Source organism: Platichthys flesus, chromosome 20 (genome assembly GCF_949316205.1).
Source record: "Platichthys flesus chromosome 20, fPlaFle2.1, whole genome shotgun sequence".
Lineage (NCBI taxonomy): Eukaryota > Metazoa > Chordata > Actinopteri > Pleuronectiformes > Pleuronectidae > Platichthys > Platichthys flesus.
The window spans coordinates 3,065,259-3,093,033 of record NC_084964.1 but is presented as its reverse complement, the minus strand read 5'-3'; the positions used below and the strand labels follow the sequence as shown (position 1 = coordinate 3,093,033).

The following is a 27,775-nucleotide window of genomic DNA, read 5'->3' as shown; positions in this document are numbered from 1 at the left end:
CCTCTTTTCCAACCACCTCTCCTCTCTTCTTCCCATTTTTTTAAGCTCACCCCAGCCAGATGGCCGCCCACATTGAGTCATGCTGATCACCAAAATCTGTAAACAATCTTCTCGGGATTCTTCTACGTATACGGCTCCGCTTCTTCATTCTGAGATATTAAGCAGCTTAATATCTAGCAGCTGCTGTAAGTGGCATGGAAACCAATACTGTCTTGTTAAAGGTCCAGTGTGTAAGATTTAAGTGAAAGGGTTCTATTGACAGAAATTAAATATATTTAAATACTTTATATTAACTTCGGGGGGGATCCTCTCTATGGAGGCCACAATGTTCTTTACAGTAGCCCAAACTAAACTCTTTTTATGACAACTGAAGGTTTCCACAGGTTCTCTGTCATGTTTGGAAGGGCAGGGCATCCAGCTGCAACATGCAACTTCACCACTAAGTATCACAAAATTCTACTCACTGAACCTTTTATGAAAGCAGTTTAAGATGTGGATGGTTAGTTTACCTGCTCCTTGGTGATCTTTCCCACGGCAAAGTATGAGGCCTGAGGGTTGGAGAAGTAAAGTCCTGACACTGAGGCAGCAGGCGTCATTGCCAGGGACTCGGTCAGACCAATACCTACACACACAGACAAAACACACACATAGTTAGCAAAGCGAACAATTACCCATTTGATAAAAACAATCCAGTACACACACAGGGTTGTACTCATTATGTGGAGACTAACCCTAACCCTAGGGCTCTTTTGTCCCAAATGGAAGGTGAGTTTCCACAGTGAAAGTGGGAACAGTTGTATGCCCCATCATTATGATAAATAGACAAGCCCCCCCTCTAACACACACACACACACACACACACACACACACACACACACACACACACACACACACACACACACACACACACACACACACACACACACACACACACACACACACACACACACACACACACACACACACACACACGTGTTCCAAACGCATCCTGAGGTTCCCCAACTTCGTGCAGCTGCTCAAACTGGAATTTGTCAGTGTTGCGAGGACATCACTATTACTAATGCTTGTTACTTGAAACCGTTCGAGGAGTTTGACAGCAGCTTGGCTGAGTCAGTATCAGCCAAGCAGACAAGCTCAACGATCAGAGGGAGGTTGAACAGACAGATTGACTGATACTCGTCGAGATGCTATGACAAGCTGAAAAACACAACACAACCGTTCTGCAGACAGAGACAATGTGCCTGTCAACCACAACACATCCAGCATGTATGGTGAGCAGTAGGATAAGCTGCAGCACAATGGGAAGTGGGAAATTAATGTGGTTAGTGACTGTTTCATGTCATTTTAAGTAATTGCTTTATAAATACACTGCACCATACACCATACTAATATTGTTTGAAAAAAATTACCACAATACACAGTTGTGATTATTCAGTTTAGATTTTGAAGTAGCTTTGATTCCCTGTTTATGGGGAAAAGTCTGGGCACCAAATAGATGGACTTTTAAGGTGTCACAGAAGAGCCAATTAATATATACATGCTTAAAAATAAATTGTAAATTGATTCATTACATTTTCTCAAAGTGACCAGTAAATCAGTAAAAGGATTTGACAATGAATTATTCATTTTTCCTTGATTTAAAAGAAGAATTAATGGTCTCTTTTATTCCATTCCTTACTGTGTCGGCTTCTTATAATTCATCCCACAATATATCTGTCTGGTTCTTTCACATCACACTGTGGTTATTTAAGATGGGAGACCATTGAAAAATAATTGAGGCCCCAAGAGCTCTTTCTCTTTCAATATTCTGCCCTTTATTTTCGGGATTCTGCCTTAAACCCCAAAAAAGAGAGGCTCTCATCACTGCCTACAAGTCCACTGAATCTCATATAACAAACACACTGTGGTGTGTCTGAGGATCACACATGCCAGTAGACAAAAGAAACAACACACTAAATGCTCAGTGTTCAACCTCTGAACAGACCTGGGTTTGATGTCCGTCACCTGATGTATGAGGAAATAAATATAAACCTGTGGCACACACTAAAATATAAGTATTACTAATTCTCATATAATTGAGAAACAACGCTAGATTTATTTTGGATAATGGATAATAAAGAAAGAAGACTTCACATGGGGAAGTATACGAGTAAATAAATGAGGAGTTAACTCCACAAAGCTAAGCGTCTTATGGATCTGCATTACATGGATTTACAGTAACCTCGTTACTACAATGAATGTAAATGTGCTCTCACATTACGTGCTGAACCTGGTTTCAGTGAGGAATCTGGTTTCGTGAGTGCATGTAAATGTAAATATTGATAAGATAGAGAAAAATATGATTTCACTTGTTTTAGATGCTAAGAACAAATCAGAACAGAGAGTGAACAACACAGCAGCATTTGAGCCTTTCAGCTGCAGCTATGACAGTGAAGTGGTTCTTTGGAGCACTGACCGATCTTGTCCTGTATGTCTGCCAGGCTCCACATGGTGGTCTTCTCAGTGTGGTCCGGCTGGCTGGGGTAGCCAGCTGCAGGTCTGATGCCCTGGTATCGGATTCTGTGGAGGTCCTTGGCCTGCAGAGCTTCGTCAGCACAATAGCCCCACAGCTCCTTACGCACACGGGCATGGAGCTCCTCAGCAAATGCCTGGAAAAGAAACAGTCAGTTGTAACAGAAACATAAAAAAAAGGCACCAGCAGTTAATGTGTCACCAGCACCAATGACTCACTGACCCGTGTGCAACCAGCTGTGATGTCGGCCTGTTATGTTAGGATGCTGTCCATACTGTACCTCAGCCAGGCGGTCAGCCAGAGCTTTGACCATGATGCTGTTGTAGTCGTCTCCCTGAGCCTGGAACTGCTGACTCAGCTCCTCGGCTCCAAACACACTCACAGCAAACACACCGATGTAGTCTGCTACACCGCTGTCCACAGGGGCCACAAAGTCCGACACACACAAGAAGGGCTCGGAGCTGGAGCTGTCCTTCTCCATCTGTGGCACACACACACATATAATGAGGGTCAATTTCTCAGAAAAGTACAGGGCACAACAATCCATCACTAGACCTCTATCAGGAATGGTGAGTATGAATCAGTGGTCCGAGGAAGATGGATGTGCTACAGACTGGTTCAACACTAATTAACAAAGGCAACTACAGCTAGGACATTCACTACCAATCGACAGAAGGACTACTGTGGTCCGAGTTTTAGAATCTCTTAATGATGAATGATGAATGTGTGTCCTGACACACATACATTGCACCCTGCTGTGAATGTGCAGATCATACTAGTCATTATGTTGCGGCTCCTCAGTGTATGATAAGTATTCGTTCACCAATCTTTTACAATGTTAAACAAGATGGCTCTCGATCAGGTAGTGAACATTAAGCCAGTTAAGGCAATAATAGTTTAGGACTATAACTCTCTTCAGAAGGTAATGGAGCACGCTTCTGTTGAGGAATTCCAAGAGAGGACAAAATTAAGATCTTTGAAATATGACCCATGAAGAATTTGCATAACTCTTTGCCGTCTAAATATTGTAATTATTATATTTCTGTGGTACGTTGATGGTTTTCACATTCGTGAAGATACTCTATCATTTGTTTGTACTATAATACACGTAGGCGGTGCATCGTCAGTGACCCTCTTCATCATCAGATACACTTCCCCTGGTGAACCAGCCAGTGTGATCAGCCCAAGTTTGAGTCCTAGTGCTACACCATGGATCATTCATCCTTTTCAGTGGCTTCAAGGTTGTTCTTTGCAGGTCTTCTGCTGTAAACCCTGGTAGACCCCAACGAGAGTTTGATGTAAAGGCTGTCCTGCAAAGCCTCTGTAACCCACTTCAACTGTCGCACTGCGTTCTATCCCTGCTTATGCCACTACGCTACCAGTTGGTAGTTTCTTAGGCCTCTTCATGCTCATGGGCCTCCTCTATCTGGTCTTCTGCAAGAGTGAGTTTCAGCACAACCACTTATTTGTTACCTCATATGCAATCTAGTCGTGGAAGGTCAACTCCTGTGTTGACCTTTAAATGCCAGTTGCGTGCTGTTACAAAAGCAACCAGGAGCCCTGAACTAGGGTTGGCGCTTCATCCCTTCTCTGAGGAAGGTGATGGTATCCCTTTGCTGGTTGTTGCTTTCTGTGGTGGATTCCTGTGCAGATGGTGTTTGTCACATCCCTCAGTGCTTGACCATGGAGCCAACAATAATGCTCCTCTCCTCAGGCATTAGCGCAGCAGTTGTGTTAATCCCTGCAGGCAGAGTGGACATTTCTGCTGTGTCTGCCTGACCCCTGCAGTGGAGCTTTTCAGGGCTTGGGACTGTGTCATGGATAGAATGAACCGTCACAGTTGTGCTGGCTTCTGATGCTCTTTTCAGGTTATCCCAGTTCCTCATGCCCACTGAATATGCATGCCCATTATCCTGTTAAAGCATTTCTCAAATTGTCTTGGATCAGCTGATGCCTCTCCTTTCCTGGAGCTTTATCGTAGCAAGCATGCTATGAAATGACTGCCTGACCCATCCCACAGCACCCTTAACCTGCTTAACCCAGCTTGTCACAGATTCCTTGTCATGATGTGCTGTATTTGTGTCTCTACCCGATCCAGACCTTGTGGTGCAGGTGACCTTACATTTCTATAATATTGTCCTCTGCCCTATCTTGCCTCACAAGTTCCTCATGTTCCTCATGAGTGACCGCTCTTGTGTGTTCATTGCAGACTGGCAGCTGTTACTAAGTTACAGATGAGTTACAATACATTTAAACAAAGGTAGAGCAGTGGTAGCCCCCTTGAGACTTACACCACTTCAACTACACCACTGCAGTGCCCATGAGTGAGGCCCTTAACCTCATCTGCACCAGAGAGCTGCTCGTCAGCAAGAAGATCAGATTGGTTGTACTGGGAAATTTCCTGGTATGTGCATGTATACATTTGGCTTGCACATTAAAAATATAGTTTACATTTGTCATAAAAGGTTTGATAACTACATCTTGAGAATCATCTAATAAATGTATGCCGATATATTGGTATCTGAAATTCTTTACTCCTTTTTTATTTTTTTTATACTTTATTTTTCGTTTTATTTATGAGCATAAAACAACAAACAAGTAAACAAAAGAGGGCTAGGACATGACAGTGCACACATTTGGAAGCAGGTATAGAAAAGTTAAGCATAGGTGCAGTACAAAATTAAAATATTTCTCGCTTTTGATTGGAATGGAGTGAGATAGTGTTTGGAGTCTTTATGTTTGTAGCGATCCCATTTTTTCCAGTATTCCTCTCCTTTATCCTTTTGAAGCCGCAGCACAAAAGTCAAGTTCTCCATCGCCTGGATGGAGTTAATAATGTTTGTTAAGAGTCTCATGGTAGGAGGATTCTTCTGGAGCCAGCATTTAGTAATTGCTTTTTTACTTGCAACCATGAAAATCCTCTTGAGGTATGTGTCTCCTTTACTGAGACCTTCAGGGAGTTCTCCAAGATATAAACAGCTAAAAGAAAAGTCGAATATTATGTCCAGAGTTTCCACAATTAACTCTCTCACTTCCCTCCAAAAATGTAGAATACAAGGACAAGACCAAAAGACGTGAACACAATCTGCAGAAATCCCACCACATTCCCTCCAGCAGGAGACCTGCGTACCGCTAAATTTTGATGTCTGGTTAGGGGTAATAAAAAATCTCATCAAATTCTTCCAACAGAAATCTCGCCAGAAATAAGAGTTTGTGGAAGTGGATTGATTTTTCCAGATTTGAAGCCACGTTTCCTCTGGAATTACTATATTAGCTTCTTTTTCCCAGCGTTGTCTAATATAATCTGTTGAGTTTTTATTCAATAGAGTAAAGCTTTTGTATAGTTTTCCAGTGATACCTTTAGTACTTTTGGAATCATAAGCATCTATAAAAATTTGAATTATTTTCGAGGGTTCAGTTAAATTAGGGGTCTTTATTGTTTCCAGAAAAAAGTGGCGGATCTGTAAGTAACGATAAAAATCTTCTTTACCCAACTCATAAGATTTACGCAAATCCTCAAAAGATTTTAGGTTTCCGTTCTTTATTATCCTACAGAAGGAGGTGATTCCTCGCTTAGTCCATTGTTTGTACCTATGGTCCTGTAAAGCTGGAGGGAAGTGTGGATGGAATGCAGGCCAGCTCAACACTCCAATCTCTCTACAGAGCTGATATTTCTTTACTACATCTGACCACATTTTCAGAGAGAAACTAGTACAATGATTATGTAGCTGGTGAACATCATTAAACCTGCCAGGGCAACCCAGAACTGACTGGATAGGTATTTCAATTAAAGATAGCTCAATATCTTTCCACCTAGCTTCATAAGATGGGTTACACCAACATACAAGATACCTCAGCTGAGCTGACAGATAGTAATCTTTAAGACAAGGCAGGGCCATGCCACCCCTCTCCCCCGGCTGTTGTAAAGTTGAGTATCTCACCCTTGGTCGTTTGTTGTTCCAAATAAATCTTGAAAAATGTTTATCCCACTCTCTGAACTGTTTTGCAGGAACCTCTATTGGAAGTGCTGAAAATAAGTATAATAATCTTGGGAGAATATTCATTTTGATTGTCCGAATTTTTACTGCCGAGGTCGAGGATCATCCAGATCATCATATATTTTCTTATTTATCTGTTTATAATTAACATCATATAGTTGTGAAAGGTCTTTTGTCAATGAGACACCAAGATATTTAAGTTGTTATTGTCGCCAATTAAATTGGTGCCTGCCCATCAATTGCTTTGAGGGCGTAAAACGGAAGGTCAAGACTTGGGTTTTCTGTACGTTCAGTGTATAACCAGAGTATTGCCCATACGTTCCCAGGATGTTCATAAGCAATGGGATACCAGATTCAGGATTTGTAATTGTGACAAGGACGTCGTCCGCATATAGAAAAATTTTGTTCTCTACACTTCCCACATCTATACCCACCAGAGCGGTCTCCTCTCTGATAACCTGGGCAAGGGGCTCGATAAAAAAATTAAAAAGTAGTGGACTTAATGGGCAACCTTGCCTACATCCTCGTTGTAGCAATATTTGATTCGAAAGGCTCCCATTAATTTTTATCCTCGCTGTTGGGGAGGAGTACAGCATTCTTATGCATTGTATAAATGAATCACTAAAACCAAATCTTTCCATAACTTGAAATAAGAAATCCCATCCTACCGAATCAAATGCCTTCTCGGCGTCTAGGCTGAGAAGGACTGCGCTTGATGTTCCTTTTGAAATTTGATTAATAATGTTTATGGCTCTTCTAATATTATCGTGTGTTTGCCTATTACTTATAAAACCTGTTTGGTCCTCATCTATCAAGGAAGGCATTATTGTGTTTAATCTTTTAGCCAATATAGCTGCATACAGTTTATAGTCTATGTTTAAGACACTTATTGGTCTATACACTTTGCAGTCCATTTTGTCTTTTTCCTCCTTTGGTATTACTGAAATAAATGCCTCGCTCCATGATGGCGGGAGAGCCCCACCCCTGAGAGTGTAGTTGAAGGAAGCCTTCAATAAATGAACCAAGAATTCTTTCATGCACTTATACCATTCCGGAGGAAATCCGTCACAGCCTGGTGATTTATTGGCTCTAAGATTTGAGATTCCATTATCTATTTCCTCGGTTGAGATTTCACGAATTAACTCCTCGTTTTGATTTTTACCTATTGAGGGGAGATCTAAAGAAGAGAGAAATGTTTGAATTGTAAGTCTATCTGATTTGTCTGGCTGTGTATACAGGACTGTCTCAGAAAATTAGAATATTTGAGATAGGATTTTTGAGTTTTCTTAAGCTATAAGCCATAATCAGCAATATTAAAAGAATAAAAGGCTTGCAATATTTCAGTTGATTTGTAATTAATCCAGAATGCATGACATTTTTGTTTTTTTAATTGCATTACAGAAAATAAAGAACTTTATCACAATATTCTAATTTTCTGAGACAGTCCTGTATAGTAATCTGTAATATTTTTCAAATGCACTCTGAATTTCCTCTAATTTAGTAGTTACCTTATTTGTGATAGGATCCCTAATTTTGTGAATTGAGTTTTCTGCTTGCTGTTTTCTAATTCTCCATGCAAGTATTTTAGACGCTTTAGGCCCTGCCTCATAATATCGCTGTCTTAGGAATTTCATTTTTTTTTCAATTTCCTCACTAAGAATTTTGTCTATCTCTTGCTTAACAGGCCTCATTTGCTCATGTAAAGAGGGGTCGTTGTTAGTAGTATGAAGTAGCTCAAGATTTTTTAATTGGGTTCTGGTTTGGCTGTTGCGCAATATGGCTGCGTAGACTTCAGCTCTTCAGCCCATCGTTTACAATTTTGTTTGTGAACACCGTTTGAGTGGTTTTTTTTAGGGACAGCAAGTTATATTATTCTTTGGTCAAGGGGAAACAACAATTTGATGTGAGAAAGGCTCTGTCTGATGGTAATTTTAAGATCTGGAACAGGTGTGATGGCTGAGTTGGAAGCTAAAATGGACGCTATGATATCGAAGCTGGCTAACGTGGACAGTGTGCTGGGGAAAGTAGATTCACGTGTAGCTAGCATGGACGGCCGTCTTGCTGGTTTTGATGCACGGCTTGTTAAGCTTCAAGATGAGGTGTCTGGTATTCGGGCGGACTTTACATCGCAAAAGGAGGAGATCAGCAAAGTCAGAATGGATGTTAGCGCAGTGCAAGCTGACTTGGGAGCTAACTCTAGCGAGCTAACTGAGCACGAGTCCGAGCTGGAGGCGATGCGCGCTAAATTGGCTGACATGGAAGACCGAGGCAGACGCTGCAACGTAAGGATTAACGGACTGCCAGAGGGGGCAGAGGGCTCCAATGCCATCCAGTTTCTCACCCAAAACCTGCCAAGTGGTTCCCCTCTCTGCAGGGGGAAATAATGCGAGCGCATCGTATCTACAACGCAGGTGCCGAAGTCGAAATCTGGTGTTAGGGAGGCTTGCCGGTCTCCCAGGGCTGCAGAGGATTTTATCACGTCGCTGCTGAGGGGATCGCAAGGAGTTAGGCATAGACTTTGCTGGTAACTTTGCCCGTGGCCAGCCTACGGCTACGCACACCATGTGCGTTTTCACTGATGCCTCGTCCCACAATGCTTCCCTTTTTTCTTTTTCTTATTAGCCATGGTAGACGGGCTAATCAGGGCTGTTTCTTTAACTATATAAGGTCATGGGACTGTCCTATGTAGACTATAGACGTGCTTGACTAAGGCTAGCTCCACGAGTGGAACTTTTCTCGGACTGTTTATTTTGATGCGCCAACATCTGGAGGCTGGACTGGTACTTTTTTAGATAAATGCTGTTGATGGTTTTGTTTATTAGAATATATATCCTACTCAACGGTTCATGGTGTTAATTGAGTATTGGGTTGAGTCCTGCATTTTCGCGGCTCTATGTTCATACCAATCGCGGATCAATGCTAAAGTGTTTGTCTTTTTTCTCACTGTCTTGTTTGGTCATGTTTTTGAGTGTATTTGTTTTGTTATTGGGGGTAAGGTGCCTTGGGGCTTTTGGTTGTTTTGAGAGGAATATGCCTTTTTTCTGTTTCGGGGAACATGCACATGAACTGCTACAGGTTAGGATGACATCATTTTTTTGCCGACTAATTTTCACTTTGTCTAGATCGTTGAATACAAAGCAATCTAATGGGTGAATTATGACGGTTTGAATATACCCCACAAACGAACTAGTGTTTTGACTCTGCTGAAACGAAAGAAGATAGACATAGCTTTGCTTCAAGAAACACATTTGTTAAAGAAGGACTCAGTTCGCATGGCCAATAGATTTTATCACACCATGGCTTCCTCCACAGCAGAATCGAAAAGCAAAGGAGTGGCCATTGTTTGCAAACGTAATTTGAAAATTAAGGTTTTAGATGTGTGGGCAGATGATAGTGGGAGGATCATAATTGCCAAAACAGAAATATATGGGAGAAAGATAGCTATTATCTCAGCCTATGCTCCCAACAAATTTGACAGGGAATTTTACAGCATGCTTACACTAGAGATGCTACAACGAGATGAATATTAATTTATTGTTGGTGCTGATATGAATGCAGTTTGGAGGGCATCTGAACGGTCTAGTGCGACTGCTACTAAGGACCAAGAATTGGCGACTATAGCCTTACAGGCCTGGGCGAAGAGTTTAGGTTTGTTGGATGTCTGGCGCACTTTTAATCCTTCTTTGACAGATTACAGCTTCTTCTCAGCCAGGCATAAGACCTCCTCGAGGATATATTTCCTTTTCTCCTCAGCGCGGTTGTTTCAGAATGTGAATAATGCCACTCTTCTTCCTCTAGCTCTCTCGGATCATAAGGGGGTTTTGGGTCATGTGTTAATTGGTTGTCTATCTAAAAAAGCGATTAGATGGCGCTTTAACTCTACATTATTGGAGAATGAGGCTTACAAATTACAGTTTAATGCTCAATTACGAGACTTTCTGGACATTAATGTGGGCTCGGTAGGAGATCCAAGAGTTCTTTGGAACACCGTTAAAGGGTTTATTAGGGATAATACCACACTATTCTCATCAAACATGCGCAAGGCTAGGGCTGCTACATTACAAAATTTAGAGGCAGACTTCGTTAGGTTGGATTCATTATTGCAAACAAATTACTCCAGACCGGTAGAGACGCAGCGGGACATTGTTAAGAAGGAAATAAACAACATTCTGAAACAACAGTCAGAGTTCTTAATACACAGGATTAGACAGCGTTATTATTTTCATGGTTCGAGACCAAGTCATCTTTTGGCGTCTAGAATCAGAACCAGTGAATCCTTTGCAGATATCCCATCCATCAGATCTAATGTGGGTAACGTCCCAACTGATCCTAAATTAATCAATGAAACCTTCAGAACCTTTTATTCTGACTTGTATCGATCAGAGGTTCAACCTGACAGTGTTAAATGCAGTAACTTCCTTGACCAGGTGGACCTACCAAGGCTTTCGGAAGGTGATGCTGTAAATCTAGATGCTCCAATCTCATTGGATGAACTGAAGGGTGCAGCGTTGGCCATGCAAAGGAATAAATCTCCGGGCTTTGATGGGATACCTCCTGAGTTTTATGTTACGTTTTGGGATAAACTTGGCCCGCTAATGTTGGATATGGTAAGGACGTCGTTGGACAAAGGAGGTTTTTCCAGAGATGTTAACATTGCACTAATCTCTCTCTTACTGAAGAAAGACAAGGATCCCGTTGAGTGTTCTAGCTATAGGCCTCTGAGTTTGTTAAACGCGGACCTTAAGATATATGCAAAAATGCTTGCCAGACGTATTCAAGATCACATGCCTACATTAGTTCATTGCGATCAGACAGGTTTTATCAAGTCTAGATCAGCTGCTGATAATGTTAGACGCCTTCTGCATATAGTGGATGCCGCAGCGGGTAAGGACGCTCCGGCTGCAGTTCTTTCGTTGGACGCTATGAAAGCCTTTGACAGGCTTGAATGGTCCTTTTTGTGGTCTGTATTGGAGAAAATGGGGTTTGGTAGGAACTTTGTACATATGGTCAAGGTTCTGTACTCTGAGCCTTCTGCTCAGGTTCTTACTGGTCAATTGTCATCTGCTTTGTTCCCTGTCTCTAGGTCCTCCCGGCAAGGTTGCCCCTTGAGCCCGGCACTGTTCGCACTCTCCTTAGAACCCTTAGCCCAATTTATTCGCCACTCTGCCGACATGCAGCCCATTTCAGTTGGCCGTACCTCTCACCATCTGGCGTTGTACGCAGATGATTTGGTGGTGTTTATGGAAAATCCGCTTCAGTCGCTTCCCAGTCTGCTCTCCATATGTAGTGAGTTTGGTGATATATCTGGCTTCAAAATTAATTGGGATAAGTCTTCTTTGTTACCCCTTAATGATGCAGCTAAGAAACTACAGTTCCCACCTAATATTCCTGTTGTACAACAGTTTAGATATCTTGGAGTCCAAATCTTCCCCTCCCTTAACCGCATTGTTTCCCACAACTACTTAGAAATCTGGAATAGAGTGAAATCCGATTTAGATAGATGGACCAGCCTTCCCAACTCTCTTCGAGCCCGTATCTCTATTGTGAAGATGAATGTTTTACCTAGAATCAATTTTGTGTCCTTTATGATTCCCCTTGCGCCCCCTGTCAATTATTGGAAGGAAATTCAGTCTAGTATCTCACAATTCATTTGGAATAGAAAGCGTCCTCGGTTAAAAATGGCAACCTTGCAGAGACACAGGGCAGATGGAGGATTGGCAGTTCCCAATTTTAGGTTATATTTTTACTCTTTTGTGCTTAGACCTCTTTTTGTGTGGGTTAATGCTGATATATCAGTATCTTGGCGGGGATTGGAGGAAGATATTGTTCGTCCAATGACATTGCAAGGGGTCCTTTTCTCCAACATGTCTAACTCACAATGCAAGCGGCGTTTTGGCCCGTTAGTTTCCTTCCTTATTCAAACCTGGCGCACAGTTGAATCCCTTTCTAAAATATCCTGTAAATGGCACACATTCTCTCCAGTGTTCCACAACGAGAGGCTTATGATTGGGAGTAGACCAATCGTGGCATCTCCTTGGAGTACCAGTAATATCCGCTATTTGGGTGATATTTTTAGTGGTTCAGGTTTAAGTTCTTTTCAGGACCTGTGAGTCAATTTTGCCTTACCGGCCTTTTCATTTTTCTTTTATTTACAACTTCGACATGCTCTTAGTGCACACAGCATTTCGCTACAGCAGGCTTTACCTGTTCATCCTCTTTATGGGTTGGTTACTGCATGGACAGATAGTAGGGGCTTGGTTTCAGAATTATACTAATTTTTCCTGGAATCTTCTTATTCTGACCTAGTGCTGGATAGGCTATGGAGGAGTGATCACCCTGATCTAGATCCAGATTTTGACTGGGAACAGGTGTGGACGAATATCAGGGAGGCTTCCCGCAACCCGGACCACCAACAAATTCATTTCAATTATGTCCATAGAACTTATCTCACACCACGTAGACTGCATGCAATGAAACTGATAAATGATCCGTCTTGCAGCCTCTGCAATTTAAATTCCCCTGGTACGTTCATTCATATGGTGTGGGAGTGTCCACCGGTCGAACAGTTTTGGATTAAGGTGGCCTCTAAACTATCAGATCTGACCTCTGTAGCTGTTCCAGCTACTATACCTGTCCTGCTACTGACTGACTTATCTGGACTTGGTCTATCGAGGGCTGTTAGGCGGGTCGTGCTTGCTGGTATTACAGCCGCTAAGAAGCTGGTCGCACTGCGGTGGAAGCCTCCCCACTCTCTTGTCATTAGACACTGGATGTTGAGTTTTTTGGATGTTGTGTATCTGGAGATGTCAACTGCCAGAATAAATGGTGCGAAAGAATCTACACTGAATGATTGGCGAGCTGTGGCCAACTCATTGAAAGATTTATTACAATGATCATGTCCTGAACCTGTGCAATTCTTAATGTTTTCTGTATGTGCATGTGGTTGCAGGATTCCTCTCTTTACTATTTTGCATGAATATAACTGGGGGGGTGGGGGTGGCACCTTTTGTGTTTTATTTTATTTTATTTTATTTTGTGTCTGTTTTTCTTTTGATGTATTGAATTCAGCGGCTGATGAGACCAGTAAATGTTGAAGGTCTTAGATTTTGTGTAATATTGTGCTTATGATAGATATTACGGTGATATGTGCTGCTGAATCTTAACACTTTGTTGTATGTTATGTCTTTGTTGTTATTATCTGTTGATGTGTTATGCTAAATGTGTTAAATTCTGTCATATTTCAGTTAATCAATAAAAAAATATTTGATCACAAAAAAAAAAGATTTTTTAATTGTTTCTGCAATCTGACAGCTTTTTATCTCTGATCTTTTTTAGCCTAGCACACTTAGCTATGATTTTTCCTCTAAGAAATGCTTTTGCTGCATCCCATAGAATTGCAGGACTGACTTCTCCATTATGTTCTAAATAAGTTTCTACTTCCTTGGCCATTTCAGTTTTAAATTAATTACTATTTAATAAACCAGTATTCAGCCTCCATTAAGTAGTTTTAGGATTTCTATCTAAAGTAAATTTCAAAGTTAAGCCTGAGTGATCAGAAATATATCTCTGTCCAATTGTGCAATATTTCACCTTATGGAAATCTCTGCTAAACATGAAGATATAATCGATTCTAGAGTATATATTATGCCTTGCAGAGTAAAAGGTAAAATCACTATTGTGTTTGTGTAAATATCTCCAAATATCAATTAGTCCAAGGTCTTGAAGAATTTTATTTATTTGTTTTTCTAAGAGATTCTTTCTTCTCACTCGATTTGTTGTGTCTAATTTAGGATTAACAAGTAAATTAAAGTCCCCTGACATAGACATGTTTCACATGTTTCTGCAGCAATGAGGTTAAATACCTCCCTGAAGAAAGAGATGTTGCTACCAGGGGGTGCATACACGTTACACAAAGTAACTTCTTCCTGCTCTCTTTTTCCCTTGACTAGGACAAATCTACCCTCTTTGTCTTTATGTTCTGCGATCAATTCAAAACAAACAGAATTTGGAATAAGAATGGCTACTCCCCTTTTCTTTCCTGTCATGTTTATCCAATTTTCTTAAATGTCTCATGTTCTATAGCAGAGAGATGCGTTTCCTGCAGAAAAACTATATTAATTTTTTCTCGTTTCAACTTTGCAACTATTTTGCTCCATTTGATGGGATTGTTTATGCCATTCACATTCCAAGACTGTATATTATAATACTGCATTCACATTAGTCACCATAAATATGTTTTCTTGTACCTTTAAGAATTCAGTCAAAGCCCTCACAACACAAACAACACAAGATATAACATTCACTGAACATGTGATAAACTTACAGAACAGGTCTTCCAGTTCGGAGGTTCTCTTGAAACCTCTTTAGGTTGAGGGGGGAATGCCACTAAGTGGGGCCCCTCAGCAGTACTTAGGAAATAAAATATAAGAAAATAGAAACACTGAAAAAAAGTGGTGGCCTATTATGAAGGTCAGCTGCATCGAACCATTGCTATACTAATATTAGATATTATATATTTAAGGGACTTATATCCCAGTCGTTCCGCCACCTCCTCTATTTTGCCAGTAGCGGCACTCACTTGTTGGTTGATTTCGGTAGTCAGCTCGTCCAGTTGCATTTTCATGTCTTCTTTAAGACTTGTTCTTACTTGCGACAGTTCTTTTTTCATTTCTGATTTAAGATCCCGCATTCCGGCGCCTACCACCTCACTCACCACACTCCTCAAGGAGCTGAGTGTGGCAGGTGCAGTCTCATCCTCCGTGTCGTCGCCATTTTCACTGCGAGTTTCGCTACTGCTAGCATTGCCGTTGTTTCGGGTTTCTCGGCCGGTTTGACTCTGATACCTGGCTCCCTCCTTTTTCTTTTTACCCCCACCCATCATTCTTTGAGTTTAACTCACTTTAGCCGTGTTAAGAATTTGAATTACAGGGTATTATTTATGTCGATGCAGGAGCTCCTTTCTATGCTGCCATTCTAGTTGCCGGGCCACCGGAAGTCCCAAATTCTTTACTCCTTAATATTGATATTGGCTTCATCCCACAAAAATCCAGACCGGTTAGGCTCGAGAATAAATTAAGTTGAATATGCTATATTATTATTCATGTTCAACCTTATTTTTAAAGTGACATTTCAGTGTGTCTCTTACCTGTTGCCGTAAGCCATGGAATTTGGCAATGGGTTTGGTGTCTCTGTGCACCGTGACATCATCTTGGTACACATTGATGTCGTCTCCGTCACTCTGAGCTCGCCAGAAACCAACCAAAGCCCGCCCCTTCAGACTGCTCCTGTCAATCATCTGATTGAGCAGCTGCTGGGCTTCGTCAAAGACTCGACGAGCCTCTGAACCTTCAGGAGCCAAATATGACAAAGATCAGACGCAGTATCAATGTTTATAAACTAACTCATTACCGCCAGGGATTTGTGATCTTGGAGTTGTATTCTTCTTTTAGCATTAATATGATATCACTATGGTCCAAACACTGTACAATGGTCCCTTACATCTGCATCAAGCCTGAGCATCACAATGTATACAAACTTCTCATAGAACTTACAATCTATTGTATGCACTGTTCAAAATAATGACTTTTTTCATTAACTTAGTAACAGTAAATCTTTTACTTAATTACTTAATTTTAATCTTTTATTTAACTATCTACTTTATAATGTTACTCCATTACATTTTCTAAATCTTTTTCTTTTTGTATATAAAGATGTGAATTTTATATCAGAGTCAAACAAATTATCTTATTTTTAACCATAATATATTTATCATTTAGTTCAAATAAATCCAAAAGTAAGATTAACTATTATATTATATTTTAAAAAATGTGTTCTAATTGTGAATTAATTTGTACCGAACTCTATGCTCAAATCAAATGAGTAAACTATCATAGCCAGATTAATGCTGAACATTGACAGAGGCTGAGCTCATACCAACAGTCTTGTCATTGAAGATCTTGGGGTAACCTCTGTTGGGGTATTTTCCTCTCAGTTGCCACACGTCAAAGAAAGGCTTCCAGTCGATAAAGTCCACCAAACTGTTCAGGTCGTACCACTCAAACACGCGGGTGCCAAGGAACTGAGGACACACTGTCACACAAAGACAAATATAGGGCACACACTTCAATAATTCAGCCGAAAAATACAGTTCTCACTTCTCATCTCATCGTCATCCGCTTATCCGGGGTCGGGTCGCGGGGGGAGCAGCTCAAGCAGGGGGCCCCAGACTTCCCTTTCCCGGGCCACATTGACCAGCTCTGACGGGGGGATCCCGAGGCGTTCCCAGGCCAGTGTTCCCTGAGGTCTCCTCCCCACTGGACGTGCCTGAAAAACCTCCCAAGGGAGGCGCCCAGTGGGCATCCTTACCAGATGCCCGAACCACCTCAGCTGACTCCTTTCTAAGTAAAGGAGCAGCGGCTCTAATCCGAGTTCCTCACGGATGACTGAGCTTCTCACCCTATCCCTAAGGGAGACGCCAGCCACCCTTCTGAGAAAACTCATCTCGGCTGCTTGTACCCGCGATCTCGTCCTTTCGGTCATCACCCAGCCCTTATGACCATAGGTGAGGATAGGAACGAAGATCGACCGGTAGATCGAGAGTTTTGCCTTGCGGCTCAGCTCTCTTTTCGTTGCGGTGCGGTAAAGCGAACGCAATACCGCCCCCGCTGCTCCGATTCTCCGGCCAATCTCACGCTCCATAGTACCCTCACTCGCGAACAAGACCCCGAGGTACTTGAACTCCTTCACTTAGGCTAAGGACTCATTTCCTACCCGGAGTAAGCAATCCATCGGTTTCCTGCTAAGAGTCATGGCCTCAGATTTAGCGGTGCTGATCCTCATCCCAGCCGCTTCACACTCGGCCGCCAGCCGATCCAGTGAGTGCTGAAGGTCACAAGCCGATGATCCAATGAGGACCACATCATCCGCAAAAAGCAGTGACGAGATCCTCAGACCACCGAACTGCAACCCCTCCCCACCACGACTACGCCTCGATATCTTGTCCATGTATATCACAAACAGGATTGGTGACAAGGCGCAGCCCTGGCGGAGACCAGCACCCACTGAGAACGAAACTGACTGGCTGCCGAGGAACCGAACACAGCTCTCGCTTTGGGAGTACAGAGATTGGATGGCCCTGAGGAGAGACCCCCTTACCCCTTACTCCCGCAGCACCTCCCACAGTTTCTCCCGGGGGACCCGGTCATACGCCTTCTCCAGATCCACAAAACGCAAGTGGACCGGATGGGCATACTCCCAGGCCCCCTCCAGGATCCTTGCGAGAGTGAAGAGCTGGTCCGTAGTTCCACGTCAGGGGCGAAAACCGCATTGTTCCTCTTCAATCTGAGGTTCGATGATCGGCCGAACCCTCCTTTCCACCACCTTGGAGTAGACTTTACCAGGGAGGCTGAGAAGTGTGATACCCCGGTAATTGGTACACACTCTCTGGTCCCACCTTTTTGAACAGGGGAACCACCACCCCGGTTTGCCACTCCTTTGGCACCGTACTCGACTCCCACGCGATGTTGAATAGGCGTGTCAACCATGACAGCCCCTCAACACCCAGAGCCTTTAGCATTTCTGGCTGGATCTCATCAATCCCTGGGGCTTTGCCACTGTGGAGATGTTTGACTACCTCAGTGACCTCCACCAGGGAAATTGACGATGAAACACCATCAACCTCCAGCTCTGCCTCCAACATAGAGGGCGTGTTATTCGGATTCAGGAGTTCCTCAAAGTGTTCCTTCCAACGTCCTACGACCTCCTCAGTTGAGGTCAACAGAGTCCCATCCTTACTGTACACAGCTTGGATGGTTCCCCGTTTCCCCCTCCTGAGGTGCCGGATAGTCTTCCAGAAACACCTTGGTGCCGACCGAAAGTCCTTCTCCATGGCCTCTCCGAACTTCTCCCACACCCGCTGCTTAGCCTCCGACACGGCAGCAGCTGCAGCCCTTCGGGCCTGTCGGTACCCTGCAACCGAGTCCGGAGTCCTCCAGGATATCATATCCCGGAAGGCCTCTTTCTTCAATCAGACGGCTTCCCTGACCACCGGTGTCCACCACGGTGTCCGAGGGTTACCGCCCCTTGAGGAGCCTAAGACCCTGAGGCCACAGCTAGCCACCGCAGCTTCAGCAATGGAGGCTTTGAACACCGCCCACTCTGGCTCAATGCCCCCAACCTCCACAGGAATGCCAGAAAAACTCCGCCGGAGGTGTGAGTTGAAGATACCTAGGACGGGGGCCTCCTCCAGACGTTCCCAGTTCACCCGCACTTCTCGTTTGGGCTTACCAGGTCTATCCGGAAATTTCCCCCATTCCCTGATCCAACTCACAACCAGATGGTGGTCGGTGGACAGTTCCGCCCCTCTCTTTACCCGAGTGTCCAAAACATGCGGCCTCAGATCAGATGACACAATCACAAAATCGATCATTGATCTTCGGCCTAGGGTACTCTGGTACCAGGTACACTTATGAGCACCCTTATGTTCGAAAATGGTGTTTGTTATGGATAATCCATGACTAGCACAGAAGTCCAATATCAAACGACCGCTTGGGTTTAGATCAGGGAGGCCGTTCCTCCCCACCACGCCTCTCCAGGTGTCTCCATCGTTGCCCACGTGGGCGTTGAAGTCACCCCTGCAGAACTACGGAGTCCCCTACTGGAGCACCATAGCCCCATACAGGACTCCATTCAGGGTCTCCAAGAAGGCCGAGTACTCTGAGCTGCTGTTTGGTGCATACGCACAAACAACAGAGTTTTCCCCCCTACAACCCTTAGGCGCAGGGAGGCGACCCTCTCGTCTACCGGGGTAAACTCCAACATCGCGGCGCTCAGCCGGGGATTTATGAGTATCCCCACACCCGCCCGGCGCCTCACGCCCCGGCAACTCCGGAGAAGAATAGATTCCAACCCTTATCCAGGAGTACGGTACCAGAGCTGAGACTGTGCGTGGAGGTAAGCCCCACCAGATCTAACTGATAGCGCTCCACCTCCCTCACAAGCTCCGGTTCCTTTCCCCACAGCGAGGTGACGTTCCACGTCCCCAGAGCCAGCTTCTGCCGCCCGGGTCTGGTCCGTCGAGACCCCTGACCTTCGCTGCCACCCATGTGGCTGCGCACCCGACCCCAACGGGTCTTCCCACAGGTGGTGGGCCCATGGGATGAAGAGAGGGTGGGTGCCACGTAGTTTGTTCGGGCTATGCCCGACCAGGCTCCGTGGCAAACCCGGCCACCAGGCGCACGCCATCGAGCCCTCCGTCTGGGCCTAGCTCCAGACGGGGGCCCCGGGTTTCCTCCGGGCCGGGTCACATCTCCTCTCCTTCCGTTATTCATTGAGGTTTTTTGAACCATTCTTAGTCTGGCCCCTCACCTGAGACCACTCTGCCATGAGAGACCCTACCAGGAGCACAAGGCTCCAGACAACACAGCCCTCAGGTTCATAGGGACACGCAAACCTCTCCACCACGATAAGGTGACGGTTTCCAAAATACAGTATCAGATGTAAATGGATCACCAGCTGACTTAAGAAATAAATGTAAGATTAGCTCTACAGATTAGCAGGACAAACTAAAACCACATTGGTGCTCATGAAGAAGAACATGTCTTATATGAATCTGCATCACCTCACCTGGTTTGGGGAGAGAGGACCAGTCGATACGCAACGCCTTGTCTCTGGCCTGAGAGAGAGACAGATACCGGCGATCCTGAAGGCAAAACAGGGAGATGCAGGATGAGGAACAACAACAGGCAATTGTATTCATTAAAAACCTTTATTAACAAGTCAACGCAAAGTGGTTTACATTAAAATACATGTACATACATACCCAAACTACAAATGAACTGTAGTCATGATTGATCAAATTGATAAATCATGATTATTCATATATTTTAGGACGTACAAAAATTATGTTTTAGATTAACTGAACAGCACTGCTTTCAACAAACATTGACATCGAAATACTTATACAAACCCCCTCCTTGCTAGAAAAACATGTCTGGACATTCCAGTAACTGATATTATTAATGCCAGCTCATTTATAGGACAAGGAGAGGAGGGCTATCAGGGGGGAGATAGAAATGTGAAGCTCTGTTGTGATCCATTCAAGAATGTGACCTTAGGACTTGCAGTAGTAGGCAAAATTTACGAACACCTATTTCATTTTCAGGTCTGCTATACTTGTGCAGCAAGGTCCTGTTATTTTGTCAGGAAATAACTTTTCCAGTCGATAAGAGAGAGACATAAGAGCTCTTTTGGCAAATTAAACTATATACTTGTAAGATTTACCACTCAAGCACTTGTATTATTATACAAATTTTCCAAATGGTCAAAACCTCAATGTGTCAGTGTACTTAAAAGTACATCATACAGCAAAGAAATTATCATATTTTAGTTTGAGTCATCATGCCTCTGCCAGCAGCACACCTTCACTTTTCATGCAGTCTGTATCTTGTGCAGCCTTAAAGGGAGAGAAAACTATAATCTAGACAGAATCTCAGAGTTCACTTTCATTTCTTCTGCAAAAGAACATTAAATAAGATAAATAATTTGCCTTGAAAAAAAATACTTGTCCTGCCTGTGTGAAAATTGCAGTAGAGATAAGATATTATCTCTACTGATATTTTATTCTTGGAGGTGTGTACAGGAGTTTAGTTGGGTTCTAGTTAGTCGGCTGTAGCTGAATCAAGTAGTCTGCATGTATTCCTGATGAGGGTTCAACACGTGGATGCAACACTGATGACAAAGACAGTCACCTTTGTGATCTAAGAAAAAAGTCTCCCCTGGTGCCTCCCTGTGGGCGTTTCTAGGAACCATTGTTACCTTCAGAGAGTCATAGTGGTCCTGCCTGACATCCTCATACTCTTCTTTCAGGTCATCAAAGTACTCCTCCTTCATGGTCTCATCCAGCAACTGGGAACACTGACAAACAGGAAGATAAAACACATTAAAGTCTGGACTTATCAAAGCCGTCAATAAAATCTTAGCTTAATTTATCAACTTAGATCAACTCCTTGTCCATCGCATCAAATAAGAGATTGTTAACTCTCAATAACATATTCATTTTCATTCTTCTTTGATTGCTAGTTGAAGATCTAATAATAATATTTCATGTTTAAATGCTGGAACATGATTTTGTTACTGATCTATGAACTCTTAATGGATTTTTTGAGTATTTTCTGATATTTTGAGAATCTTCAATCTGAACTCCTCTTTAATACAGAGGGTTTTCCCGTCTTATTTTTATAGTTAATTCACACACTGATCACACAGCCATCGGGAACAATTTCAATCTACCAACCTCTCGATCAGCAGACCACTTTAGACTTTACAAATGTTTCACTGAGCTCAGGTTGCAGCACTTACCACCACCACACTCCTGGAGGCGTCCAGAACATGGATAGCAGGACAACTGTAGCGAGGGGCAATCTTCACAGCTGTGTGCATCCTATCAAATACGCAACAAGATTGTTTGCAACCCAGGAGAACACTGCATGTTATCAACCTCCATTTACAATCAGCAAAAGAGTTGCTGCTTTAAAATGTCAGATTATAAAGATTCTGATCGTTTCATTAAAAGTTCAAAAGAGTTGATTTTGTGTAATGTTTTAGAAAAACACAAGTTTTACCTGTTCTTCATGTCTCCTGCGCCCAATAATCACAAAACACTGCTAACTCACTGGTGGCCCACACAACCATCCCACTACCCACATGCTTTCTGCTTTACCATAGCTTTGTATACGTTTGTGTTTGTATTACTTTGATGTGGTGGCTCCACCAATCAGCAGTGGTGTTGTCATGCCCAGTCTCTCCATCTCTTTGGCCACATAGATCATCTCATCCAGAGAGGGGGTGATGAGACCGGACAAACCAATGATATCTGTATGAACAGACATAATACAAACCCACCATTAGTGCTGCTGCTGTATAAAGAGATATAAATTAAAAAGAATAATGTGCATTGTCAGATATGAAAAACATAAAAACATATTTTTTGGTTCCATCTTTACAATTTAGAGCACTGTCTCTCACTCTCATTAGCTCTGTCTGATGATCCATTTAACAAAGAACAATTTTCTATATAACTATCAACAGTTTTTTGGGAGGTTACAAATTTAAATATGTCAGTCTATATATGTATAATATGTCAGTGAGTTCCCCACACACTGACAACATGCAATATTAACTGTATACTGCACCTGCTTTCTTTGTGATGGCCTCTCTGAGGATCTTATCACAGGGAACCATCACACCCAGGTCGATCACCCTGCAAGAAAACACAAACCCTTTCTCACCCTCATTTCTTTGATATAACTGAAGTATTTATAACAAATAGCATCCTGGTCTTGTACTTTCTGTGCTTAGTTGAACATTTTGTGTGTGAAGTTGATTCATTTCATTTCTACAGTGACTTGAGAAATAATTTTTTTAGGAACATCTAGTTGAAGAGCCCTGATTTGTTTGGGCTGCCTGAGGGTGATGTGTATAGTTGGCGCTTTAATGAATAGAACGATGCAAAGAAGTGTATTTTAAATTTAATTTGAATGTTCTTTATTTTAAATGTTTTTAAATATTGTATGTCATTAAATAAATTTGAATCGCCATTTAAATGTTATTTTAATGTCTTCTTAATATCTGATTTTTAAACCAGCCCAGCACATCCACATCTTCATCTCAATGGATTGCACACAATGGTCAGGCAAAGGAACATTGGAGCATATCTTGAGTTGCTGGACTGGCTCTTGGACAAGGCTAAAACCTGGCACCATGACCAGGTTTTGAAACGCATCGCAGAAGCCATCAGTTGCTGTGAGATGAGAGTCAATTAAGAAGACCAAGAATGAAGAGCTGGTCATTAACAGCATGAACCAGGTGCACCCCCACCGAGTTTGGCTGCAGAGGTTTTACGGCTTAATCACTCTACAAAGTCTTGAGTGCACTGGGCATCACTCGAATGGAGAGGTGAAGAGCAATAGCTGAGGCAGCAGAAGAAACGATGAGATGAGTTTGGGATCAGGAGAGAAGAGCCGTGGGGAGGAGCTAATGCCACCATAATAGAGGTCAAGGTCTGATCAACATCAACTGGGTCACCTGGGTTGGTATTACCTTTAAAGGAGATGAATACTAAAAGTTTTAATAACTAAATTCACTGAGTATAAATAATCGAATCTGCTTCGAGCCTAAAAAGTTTGTTCTATCCCCTCCTATTCCTATCTCTGCATGCACATAGAACATTACAGAATGTAATAAATTACCAACAAAGTGAACAGGCACACACATTGAATCACACCCACACACATGCACCCACATGCACATGCTCATTAACACAGGCACACTGCAAGTTTTGCCATTAAACAACAGTAATAACACTGGGTTGCTGCCCAGCGCCTGGCAACAGATCAACACCGCCACTTCACTCCCATGATAAACCCCTGTGCCCCTGCAGGGGATCAAAAGGCAATGAGAGGTGAACTGGTTCCATTACCACTAAAATTAACATTTAACCTCAAACAGAGGCCTGCAGCTCACATGATGAGGGACGGTGAAAAGCTATGAGGATTCTGCTGATGCTCAAACATACACTGTAAATAACAGCAGATTAACCACTTATTTTTTCTGACTGGTTTTGAATCTCAGTTCTAGTTATAAATGATTCACTGAGCAGAATGAATATCCTGGTGAGAGTATACACTTTCTGATGGTAAACCATTTAAACGTAATAGCAAACCAGTTTTACCTGAAGTTGTTACAACCCAGCACCACACCTACGATGTTCTTGCCAATATCGTGGACGTCTCCCTTCACTGTAGCCAAAACTATGGTTCCCTGATAGGGATCCTGCAGACCAAAGAGAAAACACACGTGGGTGGTGGGGGACCATGCAACAGGCTGAATCAGCTGTTTTCTATATGTGCATGGTATCATTTGTTTGACGGTTGCTGTCTTGCTCCTTTTAAAGTTCCGCACGCTAGATTTACAAAAAAGTTACATTGTATTTGCTGCCATGGAAGTTGGAACCTTATTTAAAATGACTGCTGCAGTGTAAATGATACACTAAATGGTGTAATATTAAGTTGAGACTGACGATCTCCTCAGTTGACCCCGATGACGCCATCATCTCCTGCCTCTCCTTCTCCATGAAAGGAATCAGATGTCCCACGGCCTTCTTCATAACACGAGCCGACTTGATCACCTGCAAACACGCAGCAGTTGTGTTTTTAAAATCATCATCTTGTTGAATCCAAATCTAAAGACACGTATCTGAGATACCTCTGCTCTGTCTGGCAGGGAACATACCAACCAACAGAAAGGGACATCATCAGAGACAAACTGAAATGAACTTTGAGTTAAGTATGGTATAGCTGCTGTCTATTGCTGATTAATACTCAATTAGGTATATATATAATATTTAGAGCTGGAAGAACTTTCCTAGGTAGATATCATATTACAAAAAGTAAAGAGATATGATAGAAGAAGTGAGTATCTGGGAGTATTAGACGTGGGCCAGTGTCGCCATCTAGCTGTTGAAATGTAACAAGCCCTGGAATAACGACCCCCATTAAACAGCAAAAAAATGTAATAAAAAGACAAACGACAAATTCACACTCTTCAATGTCTGCTAAATGTTGCCACTATCCCGGTAATAACTCTTTGGATATCAAATTGTTTGTTGTAGGAATTGAAAAATTTTGAATTATTAGAATCAATTTAACTCTCTAATTGGTATATCAGTACCAGTTCCACACCAATATAAATCTATTAAACTGCAGCTTAAGTCTAACATGAAGACTGTGAAATAACGTTCATGGAAAAAAAATTAAACACTAATGTGAGATGGACAAAGGAGAAACAGAGTAACTAGCACAATCCTACCTGTGGCAGGAACATCTTCCCAGCTCCGAAGAGATCTCCCACCACCTTCATGCCGTTCATCAGGGGGCCCTCGATGATGTGAAGGGGTCGAGTGTAGCGGTTATCCTGAGAGCGACACTCCTCCACATCCTCCACTACATACTTCTCTATTCCCTGCGTACAACACATGGAAACATGACAACAGGTAAATCATTAGGGTTATAATTATTTGGAAACGTGTGTGTGGTGTGTGTGTTCACCCCTATAAGTGAATGCACGGAAGAACTCTCTGCAAAATGATACCAAATTAAGTATTAAGGATTATTTGGGCTTTAAATTTGACACAGCCAGCAAGCTGAGGGAGAAATGGCCAGAGCAAAGTAAATTGACATCGATGCAAATGTATCGTGCAGCAAAAGATTCTAACAAGACGAGACAATGCGGCTTTGGCTGAGAGGGTAGAACAGTCGTCCTACAATGGTTGCCGGTTAGATCTCAGTCTGCCTCATCTGCATGCCGAAGTGTCCTTGGGCAAGATACTGAAAGGCCCCTCAGGTGCACTGTATGAATGTGTGTGTGTGTGAATAGCAATAAACTGTACTGTAAAGAGCTTTGAGTGGTCATGAAAACTAGAAAAATACAATATAAAAACCGACCATTTACCATTTACAAGTGATAAACCTGAATGACTTTTGATGTACTGCTGAATGAGTGACGTTGAATTCATTATTATGAAAGAAGTTTTTGAGAAATTGCCGACAAAGCCAAGGTTCTCCCTGACATTTAGGGAACAAAGTGTCCTGTGATCTAATCTAATCTAATCATCAGATCTCTCACCTTGATAAGAGCATACTCCAACCTCTCCTCCACACTTGCTAGTCTCCACTCGTCCGTCTGAACCACCTTCTTCCCTCCTTTCACATAGGTCTGTTCACAAGAGTAGTAAAGTCATCATCTGCTGATCAAACTACAGCAACATCAGCTTGATATACTGTCGCTACATGTAGGTGTGTATGTGTTTACTTGTGTGTAGGCTAGGAGTTTCTCAGTGGCCTCAGGGTCTCTGTTCCAGATGAGGTTTTCACAAAGTAGCAGCAGCTCTTTATCAATGTCATCATACACTGGCAGGTTTCCAGCATTCACTATACCCATATCCATACCATCCTGGGAAAGGAGAGAGAGTGTGAGAGGGTATCATTGCATCAATAATATAATTTTCTTAACTATCGCAGATGTTTTGATATTATTGTCACTGTGACTTCATGATAATGGTCAAGTGAAAATATTGTCATCCAAAGAACCAGGTCTAGGCTTTAGTAGTGTACAGTGTAATCACAGTGAGGTGCGTCACCTTGATGGCATGGTAGAGGAACGCTCCGTGCATAGCTTCTCTGATGGCTTCCATCCCTCTGAAGGAAAAGGAAAGGTTGGAGAGACCTCCACTCACCCTGGCTCTCGGTAAGGTCTTCTGCAAACCCACACACACACACATCAAACTTATCAAAAGTATAGAATGTTTGAAACAGTAAGATTAAATTCACACTTTCAAAAGAGTTTTTGTTTTTATTTTCTAGGTCTATACAGACCAGCCCACTGGTGACATTTTTTTGGGGGGACAATAAGGGCTGCAGGATACTAGGAAACATCCGATGTGCGATAAAGTTGTTTGATATGGTGATGACGATATGACTTGCGGTAAATAAACATAAACAGCCCAGGGCAGACACCAGGGAGCCATGCACAAAGAGAGAGAGAGAGAGAGAGAGAGAGAGAGAGAGAGAGAGAGAGAGAGAGAGAGAGAGAGGCTGATGAATACGAGCGTTGCTCTGTAAAAGGGATCTGGTATCCTAAATAAGCAATTTAATGAACATTGTAAAGAATCTGACCCAGGACAAATGTGATCACTATAAGTTTCAACAGTAAAATTGGTCATCAGAGGAAGAGGGAGATTTGACAGAGCCCTTTCGCGTTTGTCAGTTTTCTCTCGATTCTCTTGCTTTTCTCTTCTTACGACAATGATTCATTGAGGTGTGATCTGAATATCTCAAATGTATCATCTAGGGCAGCAGGCTCCATCTGATTGGCCAGATATATTGACATGCACAGCATGAATGCATGGCACCATTTATCGCATTTTTTGACCATCTTTGATTTGCCATTACATTGATATCGTGATGACACTAGATTTTAGATATATCGTGTAGCCCTAGTGGCCACACATAAAATGCGCTGGGACGAGATAAATAACTCATGGCCAGGAGTTATAAATCTGTTATTTAATAACAAGTCCTGGCGAAACTGAACTGAAGAGGCCTCGCGGATGAGAGATGACACATTTCACTTATCACATGATAGAGCCTCTATAATGGGCTTTAGTTTGCCACACACTGAATCTCATTGACTTTGCATTAATGCTTATAGG

The 27,775-nt window shown here is 42.6% G+C and overlaps 1 protein-coding gene across 2 annotated transcripts in view; it reads right to left on the bottom strand.

The window, feature by feature from the left end:
- The window catches only part of mtr (5-methyltetrahydrofolate-homocysteine methyltransferase), a 47,753-nt gene that overhangs the window by 3,041 nt on the left and 16,937 nt on the right, over nt 1-27,775 (bottom strand). For both annotated transcript variants that reach the window (XM_062413785.1, XM_062413786.1), the window contains 16 exons: nt 26,705-26,821; nt 26,377-26,517; nt 26,191-26,280; nt 25,375-25,527; nt 24,587-24,694; nt 24,239-24,339; nt 22,701-22,768; nt 22,261-22,381; nt 21,868-21,949; nt 21,325-21,423; nt 20,134-20,209; nt 16,444-16,599; nt 15,656-15,855; nt 2,793-2,993; nt 2,456-2,648; nt 510-622 (listed from right to left, as the gene is read on the bottom strand). In XM_062413785.1, the coding sequence (XP_062269769.1) occupies nt 510-622; nt 2,456-2,648; nt 2,793-2,993; nt 15,656-15,855; nt 16,444-16,599; nt 20,134-20,209; nt 21,325-21,423; nt 21,868-21,949; nt 22,261-22,381; nt 22,701-22,768; nt 24,239-24,339; nt 24,587-24,694; nt 25,375-25,527; nt 26,191-26,280; nt 26,377-26,517; nt 26,705-26,821 (2,019 nt within the window). The remainder of the gene's footprint in view (nt 1-509; nt 623-2,455; nt 2,649-2,792; nt 2,994-15,655; nt 15,856-16,443; nt 16,600-20,133; nt 20,210-21,324; nt 21,424-21,867; nt 21,950-22,260; nt 22,382-22,700; nt 22,769-24,238; nt 24,340-24,586; nt 24,695-25,374; nt 25,528-26,190; nt 26,281-26,376; nt 26,518-26,704; nt 26,822-27,775) is intronic.